The sequence below is a fragment of the Mustela nigripes genome, chromosome 8, assembly GCF_022355385.1.
Source record: "Mustela nigripes isolate SB6536 chromosome 8, MUSNIG.SB6536, whole genome shotgun sequence".
Classification (NCBI taxonomy): domain Eukaryota; kingdom Metazoa; phylum Chordata; class Mammalia; order Carnivora; family Mustelidae; genus Mustela; species Mustela nigripes.
Window position 1 is genome coordinate 26,602,601 of NC_081564.1, and position 22,225 is coordinate 26,624,825.

The following is a 22,225-nucleotide window of genomic DNA, read 5'->3' on the forward strand; positions in this document are numbered from 1 at the left end:
ACATGTTACTCAGTGTTTCCAAAGGCACCCACAGGAAACCAACCACTTGAGAAGGAAGCTTGACTTTTCTGGGCTTTAAAGAAAACTGACTCGGAGTTCCCGTAACCAATAGGCTGCTGGTGGGGGATGGGGCTGTATTTTCCAAACACACACAAAAAAGGAGAATCCAGGGGTGATCGGAAACTTTGACCTTGGCGAGCCAGGCTGCAGGGGTGGGGTTTCCCGACCAGCGTGGTCAAAAGGCAGTGGAGGCCGGGAGCTTGTCACACTCCTGTCTAGCCACATCGGCCTCTCAGAACAGCAGGGCCAAGGATGCGAGAGATGCTGTCTGCCCCCGCCGCCATACAGGGCGTCCTGCGGTACTTCCACCCCAGCCGGGTGGGCCGGAGCCGGCTGGTCTCTGCCGAAAAGCACTTGTGTGCTCGGGGCACCGCCCTGTGGACCTACATCCGAAACCTCGTGTGCAAGGGCAAGGTGGGCAGAGGGGTGTGCCATGGTTTCCCGGGGGAGGCCATGTCGGGGCAGGGTCCCTGCTGCCTGGATGTGGTGCTCCTTTGCTCTGCTTGCTGGCTGCATTGGGAGAGGGGCCCAGGGATGACCGTTCCCAGGAGGGACAGGGAAGTGAGGGTCTCCTGCTGAAGCTGCTTTTGTGTCTCCCTTTAAAGAAAACTCCCAGTGGTGATATGAAGCTCTCCCTTTGCTTAGGAACAGAAGGGACGGTGTCTGTCCCTTTCCTTCCCGGACAGCTAGGGCACAGGAGTTGGGGGTGAGAGGCTGGCGGTGCACCCCACCTTTACCTTGTCTCACCGCACCTGGTCTGGTTGAGAGTGTGGGGCCCCAGCATCATCCCCTCATGCCACCCCTGGAGGAGGCCATTCCCCCAGCTGGATGCCTGGGATTCGCTCTCTTGGGGAAGTTGGGTTTTCCTTTTCTGAGTGGTTTGTGACTGCCTGGTCCCTGCTCACAGGCCCTGCCCCTCAGAGTTGGGGTCTCTGTGGCCCAGAGGTCTGGCCCCTAAGGAATGAGAACCTGTGACCCTACAGTTGCAGGAGGGAGACATTCTGCCACCCTTTGTTTTTTCTGTGTCATTCTGTCCATGCATTTCAGATCTTTGGGGATGTTAACCAGTAGGCCCTTGAAGGGGAGGTGATGCCTCGCTGCCCCTGCCAGGAGTGCCTGTGCTGAGCCTCTGTGCCAAGCAGTATAGGGAGAGAGGCTCAGGTTGCAAACACCTGAGTTGTAGCTGCTACTGGACCTTCTTTCCTGTCCTGCACAAGGCCCATGTGGCTCTCACCCCTTGGGTCTCTTGCAGTGGGTAGATACGGGATGCTTGTTCTGAGCACCCCTCTGTACCTGGTGCTGTGCTCAGTACTGTCCGTGTGTGTGTGTGTGTGTGTGTGTGTGTGTGTGTGTACGTGTGCATGCATGCACACACACAAGTTGGTGTGTGCAGCAATTGCGAGGCACAGACCCTGCTCTCCAGTGGTGTGTCTAGTTGAAGACATGAAGTGAGTGATAAAATCACAAGGCCCTGCAGGAGGAGCGCCAGGTTATACAGTGTTAGACAGTGGCTCCCTAATCTGCCTTTATATCAGAATCCCTTGGGGAGGTTTCTAGTTAGATGAATCCCAGATTTCCCCTCCTTTCCCCTCGCTGCTGGTGCAACTCTGGGAGTAGAACCCGGGGAACTGTTTTTGAAACGAGATCTTCCCAGGTGTTCATTTGTCCAGCCCAGCCCAGTGGTGTGGAATGTGTGCTTACCAAAACAGGGAAGATGGAGTCCTCCTAGATGGGGGGCCCTTGGACTGACCTTGAAGGTCAGGGTCTCATAGCAACATAGGCTGTGGGGTGAGATTCAGCAACATGGTCCTACAGGCTGGTACTCAGACAGTGCTGTGTGGGGTAGAAGTCGGAGAGGGTGCAGAGGGCCCCCCAGCACCCATCACTGGCTGTGTGATTTGGAGCTGGGCTCTGGGTCCTTCTGGTCCTGACTCTGAACCATAGAACTGGCCTGGACTGGAGACCCCTCCTGCATGGGCTCCTACCACCTAGCACGCTCAGGGGGGAAACTGCCCTCTGAAAGTTCCTGTTGAACTTGGGTTTCCTAAAATATCTAAGCCAAATGCTCAGCCTCCCTGAGCTGCACATGGCACCTGCAATGGTTGGTGAAGGGGAGTAAGTTGATCGCCAGTATGGACTTGAATTTCCCGTGGAAAGGGACAGAGGGAGGAACAGGGCCCTGAGCCATGAGCCTGGGACCTGTGAAGTACAGGTTTGGGAGCAGGAGGGCTCTCAGTTTCCAAGGTTTTTCTAGCAAGTTCTCTGTCAGGACCCCTCTTGGCCTCCAGACAGAGGTGCCAACAGAAATCTAGCTCTAATTCCAACTTAGGTGTGGAGAAGGCACAGGCTTGGGCTGCTTCCTGGCAGGGTCTCTGTGCAGATCTCAGGGCACCTGATAATCCTAACTGCTTTCTTTCAGCTGGACCCCCAGGCCCTGCAGGACAGAGACTGGCAGCGGACTGTCATCGCCATGAATGGGGTATGTTGGCGCCTACTTTTTCCCACAAGATGAGGGTGGCACCGATTCCTTCCAAAACAATCAGAAGGAGGCTAAGCCTGAGCTAGTGTCTGGGTGGAGCATGGCTGGAGGAGGGAAAGGCACTGCAAAGCAGGGTCACTACGGGCAGGAAAGTATCCATTGGTGGCTGGAAAGCAATTCCCAGTGACCTTGAACAGGATAGGCGGGACCTGTAGAAACTGCGACCCTGATTAGTTTTCAGGGTCCCAGAAGGATTTAGACCTTTTTAAAAAAAAATAACAAAACTATTACATACCAGAAAAGGTCTGGGCATATGTGACAGAATGTTAACATTTGATAGATAATTCATGACTTTTTGTTATGTTATTGTCTGTACTTTTTCTGTTGTTTTCTTAACTATTAAGAAAGAAAAGCAGTGGGAGTTAGGGTTTGGGGGACAGTGTCCTGCAAGAACCAACGCTTGAATCATCCTGACCGGTCCCGGTTCTTGCTGAGCTGGGCCAGGGACCCGCCCTACACTGGGATCTTAGCCCACTTGCTCGGGGAGGGGGAGTGATTTGCTAAGCCCCCTGCACCTCCGGGAACTCAAGACTGTGAGTCCCAGAAAGTTGAGAGGGCCGTGCCCCTGCCTCCCCCTGCAGATTGAAGTGAAGCTCTCTGTCAAGTTCACCAGTAGGGAGTTCAGCTTGAAGAGAATGCCTTCCCGAAAACAGACGGGCGTCTTCGGAGTCAAGATTGCCGTGGTCACCAAGTGAGTGGAGGGGGGCTGGAGTTCATATGTCTCTCATCCCTGGGCACAGTGGGCACTCCTCCTCGCCAGGTGTTTCTGAAGGAAAGAACAGGTGAGGGTCTCCCCTCTCTGTACACAGTCCTCTGTGCGCAAGGCCACCTCCCAGGCCCCCAGAGCACTCTATGTGCTCGGTTGCCTCCCGTGATAGGGTGAAACGTGGCCCTGTCAGCTTAGGAATATCCTCGCCACCCTCTTGCAGGTGGGCTCCCACACTACTGGAACTGTGCAAGGTCAGGGTTTTCTTCCCTCACTCAGAATCTATCCTGATCAGGGTTCCTGTAGAATGATGGCCACCTCGACCCCTTGGTCAGGTCAGCTGCCTGGAGAAGTCTATGTTGGAGAGCAGTTCTCAGGGACACAGATCTCTCCCTGCCAGGATCCATCATTCACTTCCTCCATTTGGAATCTGGCCGTGCCCCTGACCTCACTGGTCCTCCGAGCCGGGGCCTGCATCCGATGTTCCCCGGACACCTAATTGTGTCCAAACACCACTCCCCGCCCCCAGCTGCACCCCAGCTGTCCCCAGGGTCTGGGGCCTGAGCAGAGAGGACTATGTCAGCGGTTATTCAAATAAGTGCTGCTGATGGGGTGGCTGGGGAGGGAGCTTTGCTGGGCACCTGAATCCAGGTGCTCAGCTAGGCCGGAGCAGATACTCCAAACAGCATGTCTCCCGTTTCTGAAGTATTCCTACTCCAGGGTCCCGTGTAGAGGTACCAGCATTGTGCATTGTTAAGACGTGAGTGAATAGTGTTTAGAATCCCAGGATTCTGGTTGCTGATTGGAGGCAGACCTGTGGAGTCATTCATCCAGCAGATGGTGGTGGAATGACGCTGTGTGCAGGGCTTACCTCTCTCACCTCTTGCTGAGGCTTGGAGGGATCAGGATTCCCCTCACAGCAAGTGGGTAGCAGGGCCGAGACTGAGTCCAGCACCCTGTGTGGCCACCTGTTTGCCCAACACCTGGATCTTTGTAACTGACTTCCTATAGCTGATACCACTTCGAAAAGCCTCCTGACCTCCTAAATCCTGTATAATTCACAGGCATCCAGCTACCTTAGAAAGGCCCTAATAATGGCGGCCCCTGGGTGGCTCAGGGAGGTGTCTGACTTTGGCTCAGGTCACGTTCTCAGGGTCCTGGGATCAAGCCCCGTGGCGGGCTCCCCACTCAGCTAGGAGCCTGCTTGTCCCTCTCTCCCTGCCCCTCCCCTGCTCGTGTTCTCTCTCTGTTTCAAATAAATAAAACCTTTAAAAAGGAAGAACAGGGATGCCTGGGTGGCTCAGTTGGTTAAGCAGCTGCCTTCAGCTCAGGTCATGATCCCGGCGTCCTGGGATCGAGTCCCGCATCGGGCTCCTTGCTCGGCAGGGAGCCTGCTTCTCCCTCTGCCTCTGCCTGCCATTCTGTCTGCCTGTACTCGCTCTCTCCCCCCCCCTCTGATAAATAAATAAAATTTAAAAAAAAAAAAAAGGAAGAACAAAGCCTTCATAAGATGTAAGTGATGGTAATCATGAGCTCTCACAGCAGAGGGAAAGCATGCAGACAGGTTCGTGTGAGCCCAACCCTGGGGGCCTCCATCACCCCCATCTCCAGGTGTCCAGATGTTCAGACGGGGTGGTTCTAGCCTCACCGCAGCCTGAGCCGGAGCACCAGGCACTAAAGGCACTGCCTCTCCCCTGCAGGAGGGAGAGATCCAAGGTGCCCTACATTGTGCGCCAGTGTGTAGAAGAGATCGAGCGCCGGGGCATGGAGGAAGTGGGCATCTACCGCGTGTCTGGAGTGGCCACAGACATCCAGGCACTGAAGGCCGCCTTTGATGTCAGTGAGTGTCAGCCTGGGCAGCGCGGACTGGGGGTGTGGGTGTGGTAACCATGTGCCTCCCATGGCTTGGTTCATGCTGGCTCCATACCTTTCCTTTACTGTTTTAGTTTTCAAATGAAAAGAAGAGGGAGCGGTGGGAGGCGGTTCTGCAGAAGCCCATTCTCCTGTCTGAACCATGCGTGATGGGTCCCATGGAGTGGGACCAGGGGCTTCTGTGGGGCCACCCCACCTCATGCTGGGGTTTAGTCTGCTTCCACCAGCTGGAAGAGAGGTGCTGACCAAAGCCCAGGAGTCAGTGTGGTCTATTAGAACTTGGTGGAACTGCCTTAATCCCCAGATGAGGATGCTGAGACCCCAGAGGCTTCCCAGAGTAGAAGGGGGCAGAGACAGGACTTGGTGCCTGTGTCCTCTCCCCTCCCTGGCCTGTGACACCATGGTCCAGAGGGAAGGCACTGGTTTGAAACTCAGTATCTTAATGTTATCAGAAGATGCCTGTAGCCAGGTGGTCACTACAGAGCAGAGCACCCCCAATCCCTGCCCAGGCAGTGTCTGGCCTCCACCAGCCTCACAGCCCCTCATGGTGGCTCAGCTGCCAGGCTGCCCCTTGCCCATCAAGAGAGGACGCCTCCCATGTCAGAATCACTGGTGTGCTTGGAAGAAGATGAGCTGCTGAAAGGAGGAACCCCAAAAGCCAGCCTGCTGTGGACTGTGCTAGGCCGAGGCAGGGAGAGCAGAGCCCTGTTTGGGATTCCTGAGTAGGCCATGCTTCATGTCCTCACTCCTTCCAGATAACAAGGACGTGTCGGTGATGATGAGCGAGATGGACGTGAACGCCATTGCCGGAACGCTGAAGCTGTATTTCCGTGAGCTGCCGGAGCCTCTCTTCACCGATGAATTCTACCCCAACTTTGCCGAGGGCATTGGTGAGCATGGGAGCTTCCCCTCTCTACCCGGTCCGTGTTTCAGTCCAAACTTGGTGGGTGGCAGGGGGACTGTGTACCCAGCTGGTACCAGAAGGCCTCTGCCCATCCTTACAGGGCCTCCCGTTGTCCGCATCCCTCCAAGTGGCCCCAGAGGGTGAAACAGCCACTACCTCTGTGGACACACGGGGGTATGGGGTCCTAGAAGCTCCTTCCTCCTCACTGGAGTGCCTGCCCTGCTCCTCTAACCCCAGGTCCTAGTCCCATCAAGTGGGGCTTCAAGCCCAGCTGACCCTACGTCAACCCAGAGGGTGGTATCCGAAGTGGGGGTACTGGGGCCCAGGGGACCCAGGGTGATAAGGGAGCTGCCAGGGCCCCCCCAAAACTCCTACCCCTCTTCCTTTACGTTTCATTCCATGCTCAGCTTCTCATGCCTTGGGCTTTTCCAAGCAGAAGGTGGGAATGGCCAAGCCAGCCAGGAGGGCAGCTATGCCTGGCATCTTCTGCCACTGGTCCCTGGGGTGCCTGTCAGCCCTCTGGGATCCAGAAAAGGCACCCATCCTGGGGTCCTCACTGGGGGCCAATGCTGTGTGGGTCAGGGTGATGATGGGCCTGGTCTGTGCTCTGCCCTCTGACTCGGGCCCCAGGAGGGGCCTCCAGCTTGACTGTGACGCTGAGAATAACATCCCTCCCAATCCCCCCCTCCAACCCGCAGCTCTGTCAGACCCTGTTGCAAAGGAGAGCTGCATGCTTAACTTGCTGCTGTCACTCCCAGAGGCCAACCTGCTGACCTTCCTCTTCCTTCTGGACCACCTGAAAAGGTAACCCCAACTCTTCCTCGGGCCCAGGGTTCCAGGACCCCCAGGCTGCAGGGTAGTCTCTCTTGTGGCACACTGGCTCCTGTCGCAGTCCATGGCTCCTAGGGACCTTGCCACTCACCCGTACTCTCCAGTCTTAAGGGAGGAGTGAGATGCTTCAGTTACAGCCAGTGGCTAGGCTTTCTTTCCCCAGCAGGTCATGGCCCACAGCTGGCCAGCTCCCTGCCAGCCTCGGGTGCTCTTCATCCTCGGCTCCTCCAACCCAAAAGAAGCGGGGTGGGGTCTGCTTTCGGCACGACCAGGGGTGGGGTGTCTGTGTTGTAGAGTCAGCCCAAGGCAGAAAGATGGGGCCCACTGTCATGTTTCCTGAGTTCGGCGGGGTGGTCTGGCCCCTCTGTCTCACCCCCACTCTGAAAGCTGTGTCACAGTAGCACCCTCTGCTTTGGCCCCCTGCAGGGTGGCAGAAAAGGAAACAGTGAACAAGATGTCCCTGCACAACCTTGCCACAGTCTTCGGCCCCACACTGCTCCGGCCGTCAGAGAAGGAAAGCAAGCTCCCTGCCAACCCCAGCCAGCCCATATCCATGACTGACAGCTGGTCCCTGGAAGTCATGTCCCAGGTATGAGGAGACAGACTCCAGCTCACACTGCCTCACCTCACAGAGGTGGCCTCTGCCTGGCCCTTGCGGAGTCCTGCCAGTCATTCCCACCCAGCTGTACAGGGAAGGGGGCCGAGATGCAGAGAGAGGGACTGAGGCCATGTGGCTGGGGGGGGGGGGGGGGACTCAGGCCACTGCCCTTCCTACTGTTCCTTCCTGGGGCTTCTCAGGGCTGGCTTGGTATTCCTTCAGGGATGCTCAGATCTCTTGCCAGGAGGAGCTCATTGTCACCAGCACACTCTGCAGCTATGAGCATCCCTCTGAGCCACTTGCCTCTCTCCTCCTCCCTGCTGTGCCCTGGCAGGTCCAGGTGTTGCTGTACTTCCTGCAGCTGGAGGCCATCCCTGCCCCAGACAGCAAGAGACAGAGCATCCTGTTCTCCACTGAAGTCTAAAGGCCCAGTTCCATCTCTGAGAGGCCGGCAGACCGGCCTGGAAACCTCCTGGCAAATCGGGCTATCCACAGAGCGGGAACCGGATCTTCTTGAGGAGTAATTGGGCCGCCTTGCCCCCAAGGGCTGGACCACCTGCCTAGAGACAGCTACCCAAGGCAAAAGGCTAAGTGGCCTGGGCAGTTATGGGCCTCGGGGCCCTTTGGGTCTGTGAGCTCCCGCCGGGCCTCAGATTGCGGTTTTCCATGCTGCCACCAGAGGGCGCCCCACGCCAGCATGCCTCGGCGCGCAGGCCTGGCCGTGGGACCAGGCGAAGGGAGTGGTTTCTACGAACTTAACTTACCAGAGTTTAAAAGATTGCTACTGGATCACTTGTCAAGATGCACCCTCTTCCAGGGAGAAGGGAACATGACCAGATTCCCTCACTATGGTGTCTTGAATAAACACTGATGCTGCTTCATACTGTGGGGGCCACAGCCCTGTCCCTGTGTGGGTGGGGGCTTTTCAGTTTCCCTGACTTAGAAATTTGACTCTGTTTGCTTAACAGGGTTTGAAAAGCTAAGTCAACACTGTGTAGCGTTTGACCCCTTTTGCCTCCTTCCTTTTCTTTCTTTCTAGAAGGAGCTCTGTCCAGATATGGGTCTTCCTATTCTGTCCTGTTGCTTTGTTTTTGCTATTCATGTCCCCTTGGAAGGCAGCTCCCCATGGAGCCATGTAACGTCTGTCTGTCCGTCTGTCCAGGACCGACATCAGGGGGAGGGAGGTCCAGGCTGTGCACTTTATGGCTTCTTCTCCAGAGATAGTGACCCTGTCCACTGCCTGCTGGGCAAAGGCTCTACTCTTCAGCTTCCAAAGGCCTCAGTCTCTCTGGCTTCCTCCAGCCCGTCACCCCCTCTGCCAATACCCTCCCTTCCCCTGATCGTCCCCCTCACCACACGGGTCACTTCATTCTCTCGCTCTCTGCTGAACAAACTCAGTACTAACTTTTGTAAAGTTTCCTCTTGGCAGCAACAGCTTGCTGACAGCTTGTTTTAAACTTTGATCCGAATAGCCTTTTGATACTTGAATATTTTTAAGTTTTCTACATAGTTTCAAGTTTTTTTCCTAACAGATTCAGATACCTAATACGATATTAGAATGTACTCCATAGGCAGTCCGTGTCCCAGTGACATTTTGTCTTCCTCCACACTCCGGCTGTTTTTCTCAGGAGCCCATTCTAAAGTCTCCTGAGCATCAGGAATGGGGGAATGTTAGGAGCAGGGGGGAGCTGTTCTGCCAGCCAGGCTCAAGATGCTGGGCTCCTATCCCAGAGCAGGCGGAAGGACAGAGACACACACACACACACACTCACACACCCCACCCCGGCCCCTGCTGCCCACCTCTCCTGCTCTCCAAATACCAGTACAGAAGCCAGGACATTCCCAGTAACCCTCCTGACCACCCAGCTTAGAAAAAAGAGAATGAGGGAGGCCACTAAATTTTGAAGAAACAAATCTATGAACAGTTGCTCTTTTTTTTTTTTTTTTTTTTTTTTTTAATTAAAAGAAAGGGGTTAGGGTGAGGAGAAAAGAAACCAGGAGAAGCCAAGTTTCTGTGCTGGTCTTGCAAGAAGAGAGGATGTAGTGAACCAGAGGAGGGAGGTGATGGTGTGACTCAGGAAAAGGTGTTTACTTGTCACGTGATTACACCAGTACCTGGTGGCAATGTCCTATGATCCTTCCCATGTCCTGCATGGCAGGGGTGGGGATGGGAGGGCTCACTTGACAAGGCAGTTCCTGCCTGAACTTGCAGCACATGGTTGCGGGGGGGGGAGGGGCATGTGCCCCCAAACATCTCCTCTGCTTATGGACCTGTTAAAGCGGGGAGGCAAGGGAGGCGACAGAAAACAGTCTCTTGAAGGTATTATGTCCACATACTGTATTTATTTCTCTGTGCTTTATTCTTGCAAGGAGAGCAGAGCCACCATTTTAACATAATGCTGTTCTCCTGGGGAGCTTAGGGCAGGGAGTGGAGTCCTGTGCCCTCTGCACATTTCTGGATGCACGGGGTTTCTCAGGCCTCCAACTCCAAGCTGTCTCTGGCCTGGCTCCCCATCCCTGTCCATCTTAGCAACCCACCAGCCCCACAAGGGGAACACACTTGGCTTTGAAAATCTAAATCCAGCCCTTGTTTCTGTTCCCCTGGTGTCATGATTTGCATCTGTCGCATTGAAACTGGAAAGCAATATATCTGTGTCTGTGCCAATTTTCGTTCCCTCCCCCATATCCTCCCCCTTTTTACTTTTTATTTATATAGAATTTGTGCTGTTTAATGACGGAATGACCACTCTTTCTCGTGGAGCTGTAAGAGCGCTCTTTTTGCCGGGCCACAGTGGCGGCGGTCGCTTTGGGGCCCCCGCCGCCCATGTTGTCCCATCATATGTACGGGCCGTGGGTTGGTAACGCCAGCATAGGGTGCCTCGGGGCCTAGAGCCCAGACATGACCTTCCGCGAGGCTCGGCTGCTGGACTCTGCCGTGAGAAGTGATGCTTTCCCGCCCTGGCCCCCGAGTCTGGAGCTGTGAGCTCGGCCAGTCTCGGCAGCTGCATCTCTGCTTTGGGCTCAGGCCTCCCTATACCACCGTGAGGCAAAGGACTGCCCGCACTTCATTAAAGTTACCTGAGACTACTGGTATCAGTGGCAATTGCTCCATTCGGAAGAAAAGCCGTGATTGGAGCCGCTGGGAGGTGCCAGGGGTGGGCAGCAGGGGACAAAGAGGGCCCGGGTGCCTCGGAGGGCAGTACACACGGGCAGGAAGAAGCCAGGCCCCGTGGGGTCGACACACCACAGGCTGGTGGGCAGTGTAGGGGATGACCCCGGAGCCCTCTGGTTTAGGGCCAAGTGTACCGGCCATGCCATGCCCAGGGCCAGGAAGGGCTCCAGCCACACACAGCCAGACCCCTGCACTGGCCCATTGGTCTCCATGGTTTCTACTGGCACTGAGGCTTGGGGAACATGGGTCACCCTTAGCTGCCACCAGCCTTATACTCAGAAAAAAGCCTGTCTGGCTGACAGGGAAGTTGTGCCCAGGACGGAGACAAGTGTGGGTCCTGGGTGCTGCTTGGGAGGAGCTGGGGCTGCAGCTCTGCTGGTAGATAGCAAATGGCCAGTGGGGGGTCTTCCTCAGACCCCCAGGGGATGAGGGTCTCCTGGTGACTCCCTGGTCAGCTCCCAGGGGCCGGGGCAGTGTGGTAGACTGGACTGATTCTCCCTCTGGCTGGCCACCCATCACCACTGCCTGTAGGGTATCACCAAGGCAATTTCATTGAGCCACGTGTGGGGCTGTCCTGGAGAGAGACGGGGCTGGATGGCAGCAACCCTTAAACACCAGCTTGTGGGGACCTGGAGGAAGTCACACCAGGAGTACGACAGGATGCCCTAGGGATGAGCCTCCACCTCCGAATCTCCAAAGGTCTCAGAGCCCTTTCCCACAGCACCCCCAGCATTTTTGCTCCCACACGACCTCTTCCAACACCCCTCCCACAGCCCCCCACTGTGGCCCCCACAGTGTATCCCCGAAAGCATTGTCTCCCAGCACCGCCTCCCACAGTGAACCCCCCCCCCACAGCACCCTCCCCCAGAGCATTCTCCCACAGTGCCCCTTCCCACAGGTTTAAGTATTAACCTTGGGTCTTGCCTGCACTGGAAAAGCTTCACATACATCATGCCATCCATCTGCTCTAACATCTGCCAATGAGGAACAGCCTGCCATTGGCCCTTCTCCTCCAGAGTATTTGACGCCTAAAAGACTCCAGTTAGCGTTAGCTCTCTCTATCCCTGTAGTCCTGGTCCTATTTGAAAACCATTAATAATAATAATAATAAATGTTAATGCCCTACTGCATCTCTCTTACTAGGATTTGGTATTTCAGGCCAAAGTTGACTGCACCCAAATGCCTAAGGGCAGGCACCATGACCAGCTGAGCCCAGGCCAGTGATCCCCAATCTGAGATCTACCCCAAAGGGCCCTCACAGGCCTCTTAGTCCAATGGGGACTTGATAAATGGGGAAACTGAGGCACACAAAGCCACGCCCACACCGCCGCTTCCAGTGTCTCAGAACTGGTCGATGAGCAGAGGCTAGGGTGTCTGTGTTCAACTGACCCCCAAGCTTACCCCGTTTCTGCAGGACTGGACAGGGCTAGGCCTAGACCTAGCGGTGCTCATGTGGGCACACGAGCTGAGGCCTCCAGGTGTCCCACACGCACACACTCTGACAAATAAAGGAGAGCAAAATTTTGTGTAGAAATCTCAGAAAAACTTGTAAACCTGCCCCCCCCCAAAAGAATGCCTCAATTGCCTTAAAAGGAAACCTTTCTGTGGACTAAGGATAGGCTGTCGCAAATAGCCCTGGAAAGATAAACAGAAAAAGTGAGGGGGTGACAAACAGACCGGCTCTTGAAGAGGCCCAAATGGCCTCCTGGAGTAGCTGCCATGGGTCAGCCAGCAGCCTTGGGGCTGAGGGTCTCGCCTGGAGGAGGAAGGACTGTCAGTCCTGGGCGGGGGGGTGGGGGGGTGGAACTCTGCTGGAGGAGGGGTGGGGGGCTGCCAGAAAAGTTCCTGTGTCTGTCACGCCAAAACTTGCATCACAGAAAAGCCAGCCAGGATCAGGACAAACAGGCACCCATGTGAATGGTTTCCAGGAAGACAAGGCTCTATTGCCCCTCTCGGATGGGTCCAGATTGGGAAGGAAACCAGCTGCTTTGAGGGAACTGAGGCTGCTAATCTGTACACTCCCCAGCGAGATGCTTTGAGCGCCCTGGGCCGGGCAGCCGACTGGATATAACGCGGCCATGCGTCCTGGGAAAGGCCTTCTTGGGGCTTCTCAGACGAGTTAGCTAGAACAGTGAGGGCTCAGTCCTTGCACTGGCTCCTTTTCCATACCCTCCTGTGGCAGGGGGGGTGGGGGGAGACTGGTCCACTCCTGACCAGAAACTCTTCCTTAGGGTTTTCAGCCACTGTGTTGAAACCCGAGCTTGGCAGCTAGGGTTGTGTAAGTTCCAGTGGGATTCTGGACAAAGAGGGGGACTTAGAAATGGAGTCTAAACAAGTTCGGGTCCCAGGTAGCTGCCGACTGAGTGGCCAGAGAAGTGGAGGATGCCAGGATGGTGGCCAGCCCAGACCCAGGAACTCCCCAGGGATGAAGGGCTTGAGTGACCACAGACACGTGGACCTCCCAAACCTGTGGCATAGCCCCCCAGGGCCAGCAGGGGAAATCCAGACCCACCCAGAGGGAAGCAGGTGCTCATTTAAATACATCTATAATTTAGGGGTGCCTGAGTGGCTCAGTGGGTTAAAGCCTCTGCCTTTAGCTCAGGTCATGATCCCAGGGTCCTGGGATCAAGCCCCACATTAGGCTCTCTGCTCCACAGAGAGCCTGCTTCCTCCTCTCTCTCTCTGCCTTCCTCTCTGCCTACTTGTGATCTCTGTCTGTCAAATAAATAAATAAAATCTTTTTTAAAAAATAAATAAATATAGCTATAATTTAAATTACATGATGGGCTGGTATTGACAGACCCCCCTCCTTCCCCTCAGGATTTGCTGTCTCAGCTCTGATCTGTGTCTGACTGGTGCCCCAGTGAGCCCCACCCCCCACTCCCTCTCAGCTTCAGGGGGACACAGGTCAGAAGGAGAGAAAAAGAGGGGAGTAGTTGCTGTTTCTTCTACTTTTCTGAAAACAGTATTGACAATGTTGGGGAGTGGCGACCAGAAGATATTTGGACCAAGCTAAGGTATCTGTGACCTTTGTGTTCTCCATTAGGTAAACACTCCCGGGCTACACTACCCAGCTGGGGCCCTTTACCCTGGTGATGGCCAGGGAACAACTCCCAGGGCTCCTGGTCCAGGACCGATGACTTAGGGAGTCCTAACCCCTCCGGGCAGGCTGGTCTCAGGCCTCTGAGCTTCAGCCTCCACCCCATAGGTCCCTTTGTGCCAAACTTGTTCTCTGCTGAACCCATACTGGGGTTCCAGCAAGAGGTAAATCCCTCTTCCACCCCGCTGGTGTTACCCACATCCTCCAGACCCTCCCACGGCTGACCTAGAATTTTCCGCTATGTCATGACTGTTATGAATGGAATTGTGTTCCCCCGCAATTCATATGTTGAAGCCCTAACCCCAATGTGACTATATTCAGAGACAGAAGCCTATAGGGAGGTAATTAAATGGAGATCCTCGTCTGATAGCACTGGGGTCCTTATGAGAAAGGAGCACACACCAAGAGATGGATCTCTCTCTTCCTACACACATGCACACAGAGGAAAGGCCATGTGAGGACACAGTAAGAAGGAGCTCGTCTGCAAGCCAGGAAGAGAGGCCTCAGGAGAAGCCCCTCCCTCCTGTGGGACTTTGTTATGCAATCTCAGCTGACTAATACTGTGGACTCTGTCCTTTGGCCCTTGGTACTCTGGAATGTGGAACCAAGCTTGGAATCCAAGTCTGCTCTGTGGGGGTCAAGGGTGACCACCCAGAGGGAAGGGGTTGTCACCCCCTCATCTAGGCCTCATTAGTGAACCTCACAGACAAACACGTAATTGTGGCCCCCTCTTCCCTTACAGTTGATGACAATCTCTTCTAATTCAGAGTCACTCTGTAGGTCCAGTGGGTCACCTAACCATAGCCACCATCCAGATATGGCATGTATGGGTCACCCCAAGTTGAGGCCCCCATGCTTGCTGGTCTCACTGTGAGGGTCTCCAGACAACGGTGAACTTTAGGGGCCAAAGCCCCCAGGCAATCTTTCCCTACCCCCTCAGCTCCTGAGCCTCAAGAACCCCTCCCTCAGAGTTCTAAGGTCCCAGCTCAAGGTCAGGGCCCATGCCTCCTGGGCCACGCGGGTGGGTGAGAAATTGTAGCACCTGTGAGGTTGGTCAAGGCTGACCCCAAAATGCAGCAGGGCAGGGAGGCCTCAGGACACTGAGGATTTCCTAAGCCCAGTGGAGTAAAACCCAATGGGAAAACAAGGCTGGGTGCTGGACAGATTAGCGTGCACTGCCAGGAGGCACATACTGTGGTCTTTGGCCGCAGTGGTATGTGGCCTCTGCTCTCAAGGTGCTTAGGACTAAAGCCACCTGTGTATCCCAGTTGGACCATGTGGTCCCCAGAGCAGGCTCCTGGTCACCATTCTCTCGGATTCTCCTCGCAAGAGCATTCTCATGTTCAGATAATACCAAGCTTTTGAAAGAGGAAGTGGCTCTTCCGTCGTCCCTGTAATGGGTGACTTGTGCTCCCTGCTCAAGGCATGTCCACCTGGAACCTCATAATTTGATATTATTTGGCATAAAGGTCATTGTAGGAATCGTTGAGGTAAGGATTTCAAAATGAGCTCCTCACAGATGAGGGTGTGTCCCCAAACCAACAACAAATGTTCTTGTAAGAGACAGAAAAGAAGACGCTGAGACAGGCAGGGGGAGTGCCATATGCAGATGAAGGCTGCGACTGGCACTGGCGTGATGCATCTGTGAGCTGATGATTGCTGGCCTCCAGAAGCCAGGAGAGAGGCAGGAAACAGATTCTCGCTCCAAGAATCCAGAACTCCAGAACCGTGAGAGAACCCATGACAGCCTCAGGAAACTAATACAGTCACCTTGCTAGTAAATTCAACACCGTGACCAGATCCTGGCTTTCCAGCTTCTCCTTCTGTTCTCCCACCTCCTGTTCTCCCAGTGCGTTCCTGCTCAAAGCAGACATGGCTTGTCCCTCCTGTGTCCTGGGGCCAGAGGCTGAAAGGTTGGGGCAGGAGCCTTGGAGATAGACCATCATCTCCAAACACCATACACAGCCCAGCCTGGGGGGGTTGGCCATCCTGCCTACTTCTCTCTTGCAGTGTATTCAATAAACTTACATCTCCTTTGTTCTGCCTTGGCTGAATTCCTTCACCACCTGTACCACTGGTCTCCACTCTGTTGGGATGCCCCACAGTTCCCAAGACAGCTGTCCCATAAACACACCCAGTTGGCTTCTGGCTCCCAGAAAGCAGAAGAAAAGTTAAAAAACAGCTCGTTCTTGACCCCTCCACCCACCTTTCTTCTCCTTCCTCATGAAGCTCCTGGGAACAGCTACCTGCCCTTGCAATCTTGCCCCTCAGTGCCCACTTCCTTTATGTCCAGGTCAGCCTGACTGTGGCTGGAAGCCAAAGGCTGTTCACGATCCTGATGCCTCTGACATAACTGCCTTTCCCTCCTGCTGGTCCTTTCCTTTTCTGGCTTCTGTGACCAAGCTTGGCCTGCTGACCAGTTTGAAATTAATTCCCCAGGGCCATTTTATGTTTTCTCAATGGGTGTGTCTTTCTTTCCTCCAGATCTTTCTAGAACTTCTCTGAATTGCTTTCAGGGTGCTTGCTTCGGCAGCACATATACTAAAATTGGAATGAATTGCTTTCAGGTTTTCCTGCAAAAACAGTGTGCTTTGGGTTCAAAACAGGATAATAATGTACTGTTATGTCCCTCTTTTCTTTTTTTTTTAAATTTATGGGCCACCTAGATGGTTCAGTCAGTTAAGTAACTGTCTTCAGCTCAAGTCATGACCTGGGGTCCTGGGATCAAGCTCTGCGTTGGGCTCCCTGCTCAGAAGGGAGTCTGCTTCTCCCTCTGCCCCTCTCCCCTGCTTGTGCATTGTCTCTCTCTCTCTCAAATAAAATATATTTTTTTTTTAAGATTTAGTTTATTTGACAGAGAGAGAGACAGCAAGTGAGGGAACACAAGCAGAGGGAGTGGGAGAGCAGGCTTTCTGCAGAGCAGGGATCCCAATGTGGGGCTCGATCCCAGGATCCTGGGATCATGACCTGAGCCAAAGGCAGATGCTTCACTGACTGAGCCAGCCAGGTGCCCCTAAGCCCCTCTCTTTTTACCCATTTGGTTAAAATTTCCCCACAGTTAATTCTACCCACAAAAGGAGAATTATTCCTAAAGAGCTACTAGTCCTGAACATGGTTCTCAGAGATGTGGGCATGTTTGGAGCCTTGTGTTGTGTGCAGAATCCCAAGAGGCTCCTTTGCTAGGGATGTGGTGACACCAGCTGGGGGTGCAAATCCAGGATCTAGAAGCCAAGATTTGTTGTGCCTCTTGGATGACTAATTTCTCTCACTGAACCTGGGAAATAAGGCTGGTTAGACACTGACACTGGGAAGTGCCAGACACAGGCCAATGAACATTATTCAAACCTTTGTGTTTTGCTGGCTCTCCGGCTTATCCCTGCTGTCCCCGTGTTCCAACCAAGATGTCTATTTGTTTTCCAGAGATCCCCAGGGCTAGGTGGAGTTGAATCAGGAAGCCGAAGAGGGTTATTGCTTTCTGTGGATTAGGACTTGGACACTGAGCAATGATAAGAAGAGCCATGTCCCAGGCCCTTACCATATGGCAGGCCCTGCCCTTGGGATGTTTACAGACACTAAGTGCATCATTACTGCTTATTAGTCATGTGGTTTCCGTGTCCCAAAGACTTTGAAGAGAAGCGGGGTGTACAGGGGCACAGAATAGGGTGAAACCCTGTTATGTAGTCTCCCAGCACTGTGACTGGTGTGGGAGCATTGCCACTGTTTACAGATGAGCTGGAGGCACCGACAGGTTGAGGAACTGGCTTGAGGACATAGAGCTAGTAGCTGTCTGTGCCTGTGTTTAAGCTCAAGTCTGGGGGCCCAAAGAGCTGCTGGCCCGTGAAAAGCAGCAGCCCCATTCCCTTCTCACTGGCCTCAGTTTCCCTGACTGTGTTGTAAGAGGGTCTGATTCTGTCTGACCGCTGTAGGCCATAAGGGAGGTGGATGCCTTGTCCAGAGCAGGTTCCCTTCCTGTATCTCTTCTGGGTCACCTGCAGGCCAGCTGGGCATCCCAAGGAGCTTCTGGGGTTTCAGGCCATGGTTGCGGGCACGTGGGTCCCTCCTGGAATGAGCAGCACAGCCGTGGAAGGCCAACAGCCCATCTGTGCTTGCAGACACATCATTGCTCAGCTGACAGTTGTGTATTTCCTGGGACCCAGAGCTCCCCTGGCTCTGAGGGAGGCATGTCAAGAATCCTAAGCTCCACATCCTGGCACTCGAAGCTGATGGCTTGCTAACTGTGGGAACAGTCCAATGAAAACTTGGCCTCCGGCCCCTGCCATTTGACTCTTCCAGCTGTGGTGTAGATGAAGTAGCTGGGCTTGAGTGGGGCTTGAGTCAGTGATTGGGGTGGGCATCGGGGTGAGCTGAGTGGGTCAGCGGGAAACCAGCAGGACTGAGCTCAGAGGGGTTCCTGGCTGTGCAGCTCAGCCCATCTTCATGGTGACAGGACCCTAGCATGGCAGGGTCTGCAGGGGCCTGACTAGAAGGGCACTTTCAGCCCATGAATGGATCATCACAGTGTCCCAAACTCTGCCGCTTGGCCAGGCAGAGATGTGGGGCCCTGGAACGAGCTCAAATAGATAGATGACCTCCTGTAGGCAGGCAGCCCCTGGCTTCCCCAAGTCCTCTCTTGCTCCAAGTCAGTGGCTGACCCAAGTGCCAGAGCTTTCTGCCCCTCTGGTGCTGGGGAACCAAGGAGGATGACCAAGGACAAAGGATGGAGTATGGGTGAGGTTGATGGGACAGCCCAGATGCCTGGGCGGCATTGAGAACCAGCCATAGACTGGCATGAAGTCCACATGGTTGGTTCTGTGTCCCACCCTCAGATCTGTCTCTTCCCCTCTGACCCTGTCACTAGCTCAGACCTCCCAGAACCATGAACAGGTCCCCTTCTGTTGAGGGTCGACTTCGCCACTCTGTGCATGCCACAAGGCCAGTCCTCCATCTTGTAGCATGTCACTTCCCTGTCCCAAAAATGCAGGGACTAGTCCCTGTCTACACTACTGAACCCAAGTTCCCAGGCCTGGTGGGGAAGACTCTCCCTGCTCTGCGCCCACCCCCACCCCTGCAGGTGCAGCCGTGCTTGCTCCCTGCTGCCAGGCTCCTTTAGTCTTTGCTCTGAAAGACCCGCGGATCCCCCTTACCCAAGAATCCAACACTGACCACCCGCAGGCGCCTGCGTAACAATAAAGAACCTCTTGCTGATTGCATCCAGTGGCAGTGTTGGATTCTTGGGTAAGGGGATCCGCGGGTCTTTCAGCTCTAGAGGATGCCCTGTTTGCCTTCAGTTCCTTGCTCTTTCTCCTGCTGCCCACCATCCTGGATGTGCCCTCTCCATATGGAAATGCTGCTGAGGGGCGCCTGGATGGCTCGGTCATTAAGCATCTGCCTTTGGCTCACGTCCTGATCCTAAGGTCCTGGGATTGAGCCCTGCATCGGGCTCCCTGCTCTGTGGGAAGCCTGTTCTCTCTCTCCCTCTGCCCCTGCTTGTGTTCCTTCTCTTGCTGTCTCTCTCTCTCTCTCTCTGTCAAATAAATACAATCTTTGAGGGGGGAGTAAAGGAAATGCTTCTGAAATACCACCTCCTCTGACAATGCTGCTGATTCCTCCAGGACACCTTAGCAACAGCTTACGGGATTTAGGACCAATTCACTCTGCTGCCGCAGCCAGAGAGGACTCTTAGAGGCTAGGGGCCTGGTCAAAGCCATCTCTACCTCAGCCCCTGCCCCAGGCACAGGTCTGATGGCTGCTCAGGAAATGTCGGCAGCTTTCTGCTTGGTCAAAAATGGCTCTTTTGCTTTGGAATTTCAATGAGAGAACAAGTAGGTCAGTAGTTTGGGCTCATTAAAAGTACTTCACTGTGGGCAGGAGTGTTCATAGGTGTAAGGACCTATTTAAAAACTGTCCCTGCTCCCCTTCCCCCAAGGGATTTACTTGGAGACAAGTCCCAGAAACCAGCTTCAGGTAACAAAGCCCAGATACAAAGGTGGGTCAGGCCAGGTGGAGACATCAATCAGTGGGGGGGATGCATACTGATTCCCTGGTTACCAAGGAGTATGGGCCCCGCCCTTTGGGGGCCTTTTCGGCGCCAATCCCAATCAAGGTGTAATAGGCTGGGTCAAATGTCTACTAGGGTAAATTATAACTCAGTTGGTCATCTAGCATCGCTGTGGAGTTTCCTGTGTGTGTTACAATCTCATTGGCCACCTGTGCGTGGCCAGGCCCAACCGCATGGCCTTCACACTTAAAAGCTAGTCTGTGAAACAGAGAAGGGTCTCCCTCTCTTGTAAGAGGTGCGTCCCTGAACGTTCGGTTAGATTCTTGATGCTTGGGGAGAAATAAAGCTTTGCTTGACCTCCGCTTTGTATCAGTCTCGCTCCTTTAATCACAGACCCATTATTGGGGCATAACATATGGGGGCTCATCCGGGATTAAACGATGAGAACTGAGCCAGCATCCAAATTTCTGGGAACAGCCTTGAGGTAAGATCCCACAGATTTTACTCTGTGGGATCTGCCGATCTTCAGGTGCTCTGTGAAATCGGTTGGTCTGTTTGGGTGGAGCTCCAGGTATAGTCCACCAGGGTAAAGCCGGACACGGCCATGCTCCCCAGGGCTGGAGAGGATGCGGGAACTCCCCTTCCCTCCACTGGTAGATCGCCAGGGGGTTCGAGTCCCCCTAGACAGTCAGGGGGTTCGAGTTCCCCTAGGCGGTCACCTATGCAGTAACCTAGGCGGTCAGGGGGTTTGAGTCCCCCTAGGCAGCCAGGGGGTTCGAGTCCCCCTGGACAGCCAGAAGATCAAAAAGTCCCCACCAGTGGCAGGTTCTGGGTAAGAACTGCTGGGCCTGCGGTTGTCTTTGTCTTGTCTTTTTGTTGCAAACAGAGAGTAAGGGAACTCTGACTCTTAATGGCTATAACTGGAGCCAAAGGGGATTAGTCTAACGCGAGACAGAGACTTTAAAAAATATTCTCAAGCAGCTGCCGAAACAACTTTGTTTTGGGGACATTCCTTGCCCTCTCTGGCCCAATGGAGACTGCCTAGCCCCTCCCCCTTGCTGGTGGGAAAGCATGGTGTATGCTCCTCTCTTTGAGCTGATGAGCCCTAGAACAGGGAACCCTTTCTCTGCATTCTGGTGGCACTTTGTTCTGTTCTTCACTGTCGGGAAACAAGAAGAGCACCCCCTGGACCTAACACCCCCCACTCTGGATCTTCCCACCTGGGTCTCAGGTAAACATTCGAAATGGAGTGGGCCCAGGTGGAATGTAAATCAGTATTTGAACTAAGTTAAGCTTGTTGGGTTAATTAGGATAAACATGTCTTTTGAGTTAACAGTAGTAAATGTGAAACTTCAGAGTTTTTACTTAAGGTCAAAAAAATCTGTGTTAAAATCTGTGTTGAAATCTGTTAGCAAAGAGATGACTAAACTGATGATTGTCTGTCTCAGAGTTTCAATGGGTAATTGTTAAAGTAGCTTTCAAAGTCTTTGCTAACCTGAAACTGAAATGCCCAAATTCCGAGACCCCCCAAAGACGACCGCCAGAGTCCAGAGTCAAAGCCAAACAGCAAGGGGTCGTTTATTACGAGTTCGAACCCAGACCTCCGCGCACTCGTTACCAGTGACACTAAGAGGTCCCGTGCTCGGGACCACAACATCTTTTTATACACTATTTTTGGGGAGGCAGGGACTTAGCATACATCATAGTATCTTGTGACAAATCGCCACGTAGTGCGGGAAAATCAAAAAGCAACTCTATAATATGACTGGCACGCTACAGAGCGGGAAAAGGCAGATTATTGGTTAGGTCGAAGGGCTGTCATTCTTCAAACTGCTTAGTTGGCATTGCTAGGGTATGTGTCACCTCAGGATTGGCCGGGGTCTCCCTGTCAAGCCACTGGGCGCCAGATCGCTATTATCTCTTGCACCCAGAGCTCGGTGGGGGGTCCGGGAGCGGTCATTCTGTCAGGTTCAATTCAGGGTGGGGGATGTGCGGTTACAGAGTATCTATAGAAAGTCTGCTGGTTATTTCTCCATCTCCTCATGGGTTAGCAAGCGAAGGTACAGAAGCAGAAACAGAGGTTAGGTGTATAATGGTCATAATTTTATTCCCTAAGCTTCTCAAAACTTCAACCAAATGGGATAAAATGCTAGAGCGCTGGTTGCTGGAACTAGGTTTGTGCTTTTGAAATCTGTTCGTAGGGCGCCTGGGTGGCTCAGTGGGTTAAGCCGCTGCCTTCAGCTCAGGTCATGATCTCAGAGTCCTGGAATCGAGACCCGCATCGGGCTCTCTGCTCAGCAGGGAGCCTGCTTCCCTCTCTCTCTCTCTGCCTGCCTCTCTGCCTACTTGTGATCTCTCTCTGTCAGATAAATAAATAAAATCTTAAAAAAAATGAAATCTGTTCGTAAACATGTTTTGTTCTTAACTAATAGATAAATTTGCCAT

The 22,225-nt window shown here is 53.8% G+C and overlaps 1 protein-coding gene across 1 annotated transcript in view; it reads left to right on the top strand.

Moving 5' to 3' along the window:
* BCR (BCR activator of RhoGEF and GTPase) overlaps positions 1–10,603 on the top strand; it is a 121,422-nt gene extending 110,819 nt beyond the window's left edge. The window contains exons 17-23 of the mRNA XM_059408941.1: positions 2,480–2,539; positions 3,181–3,290; positions 5,006–5,145; positions 5,933–6,067; positions 6,780–6,885; positions 7,339–7,501; positions 7,845–10,603. Coding sequence (XP_059264924.1) covers positions 2,480–2,539; positions 3,181–3,290; positions 5,006–5,145; positions 5,933–6,067; positions 6,780–6,885; positions 7,339–7,501; positions 7,845–7,934 — 804 coding nt within the window. The 3' untranslated portion in view covers positions 7,935–10,603. The remainder of the gene's footprint in view (positions 1–2,479; positions 2,540–3,180; positions 3,291–5,005; positions 5,146–5,932; positions 6,068–6,779; positions 6,886–7,338; positions 7,502–7,844) is intronic.
* The last annotated feature ends 11,622 nt before the right edge of the window (positions 10,604–22,225 follow it).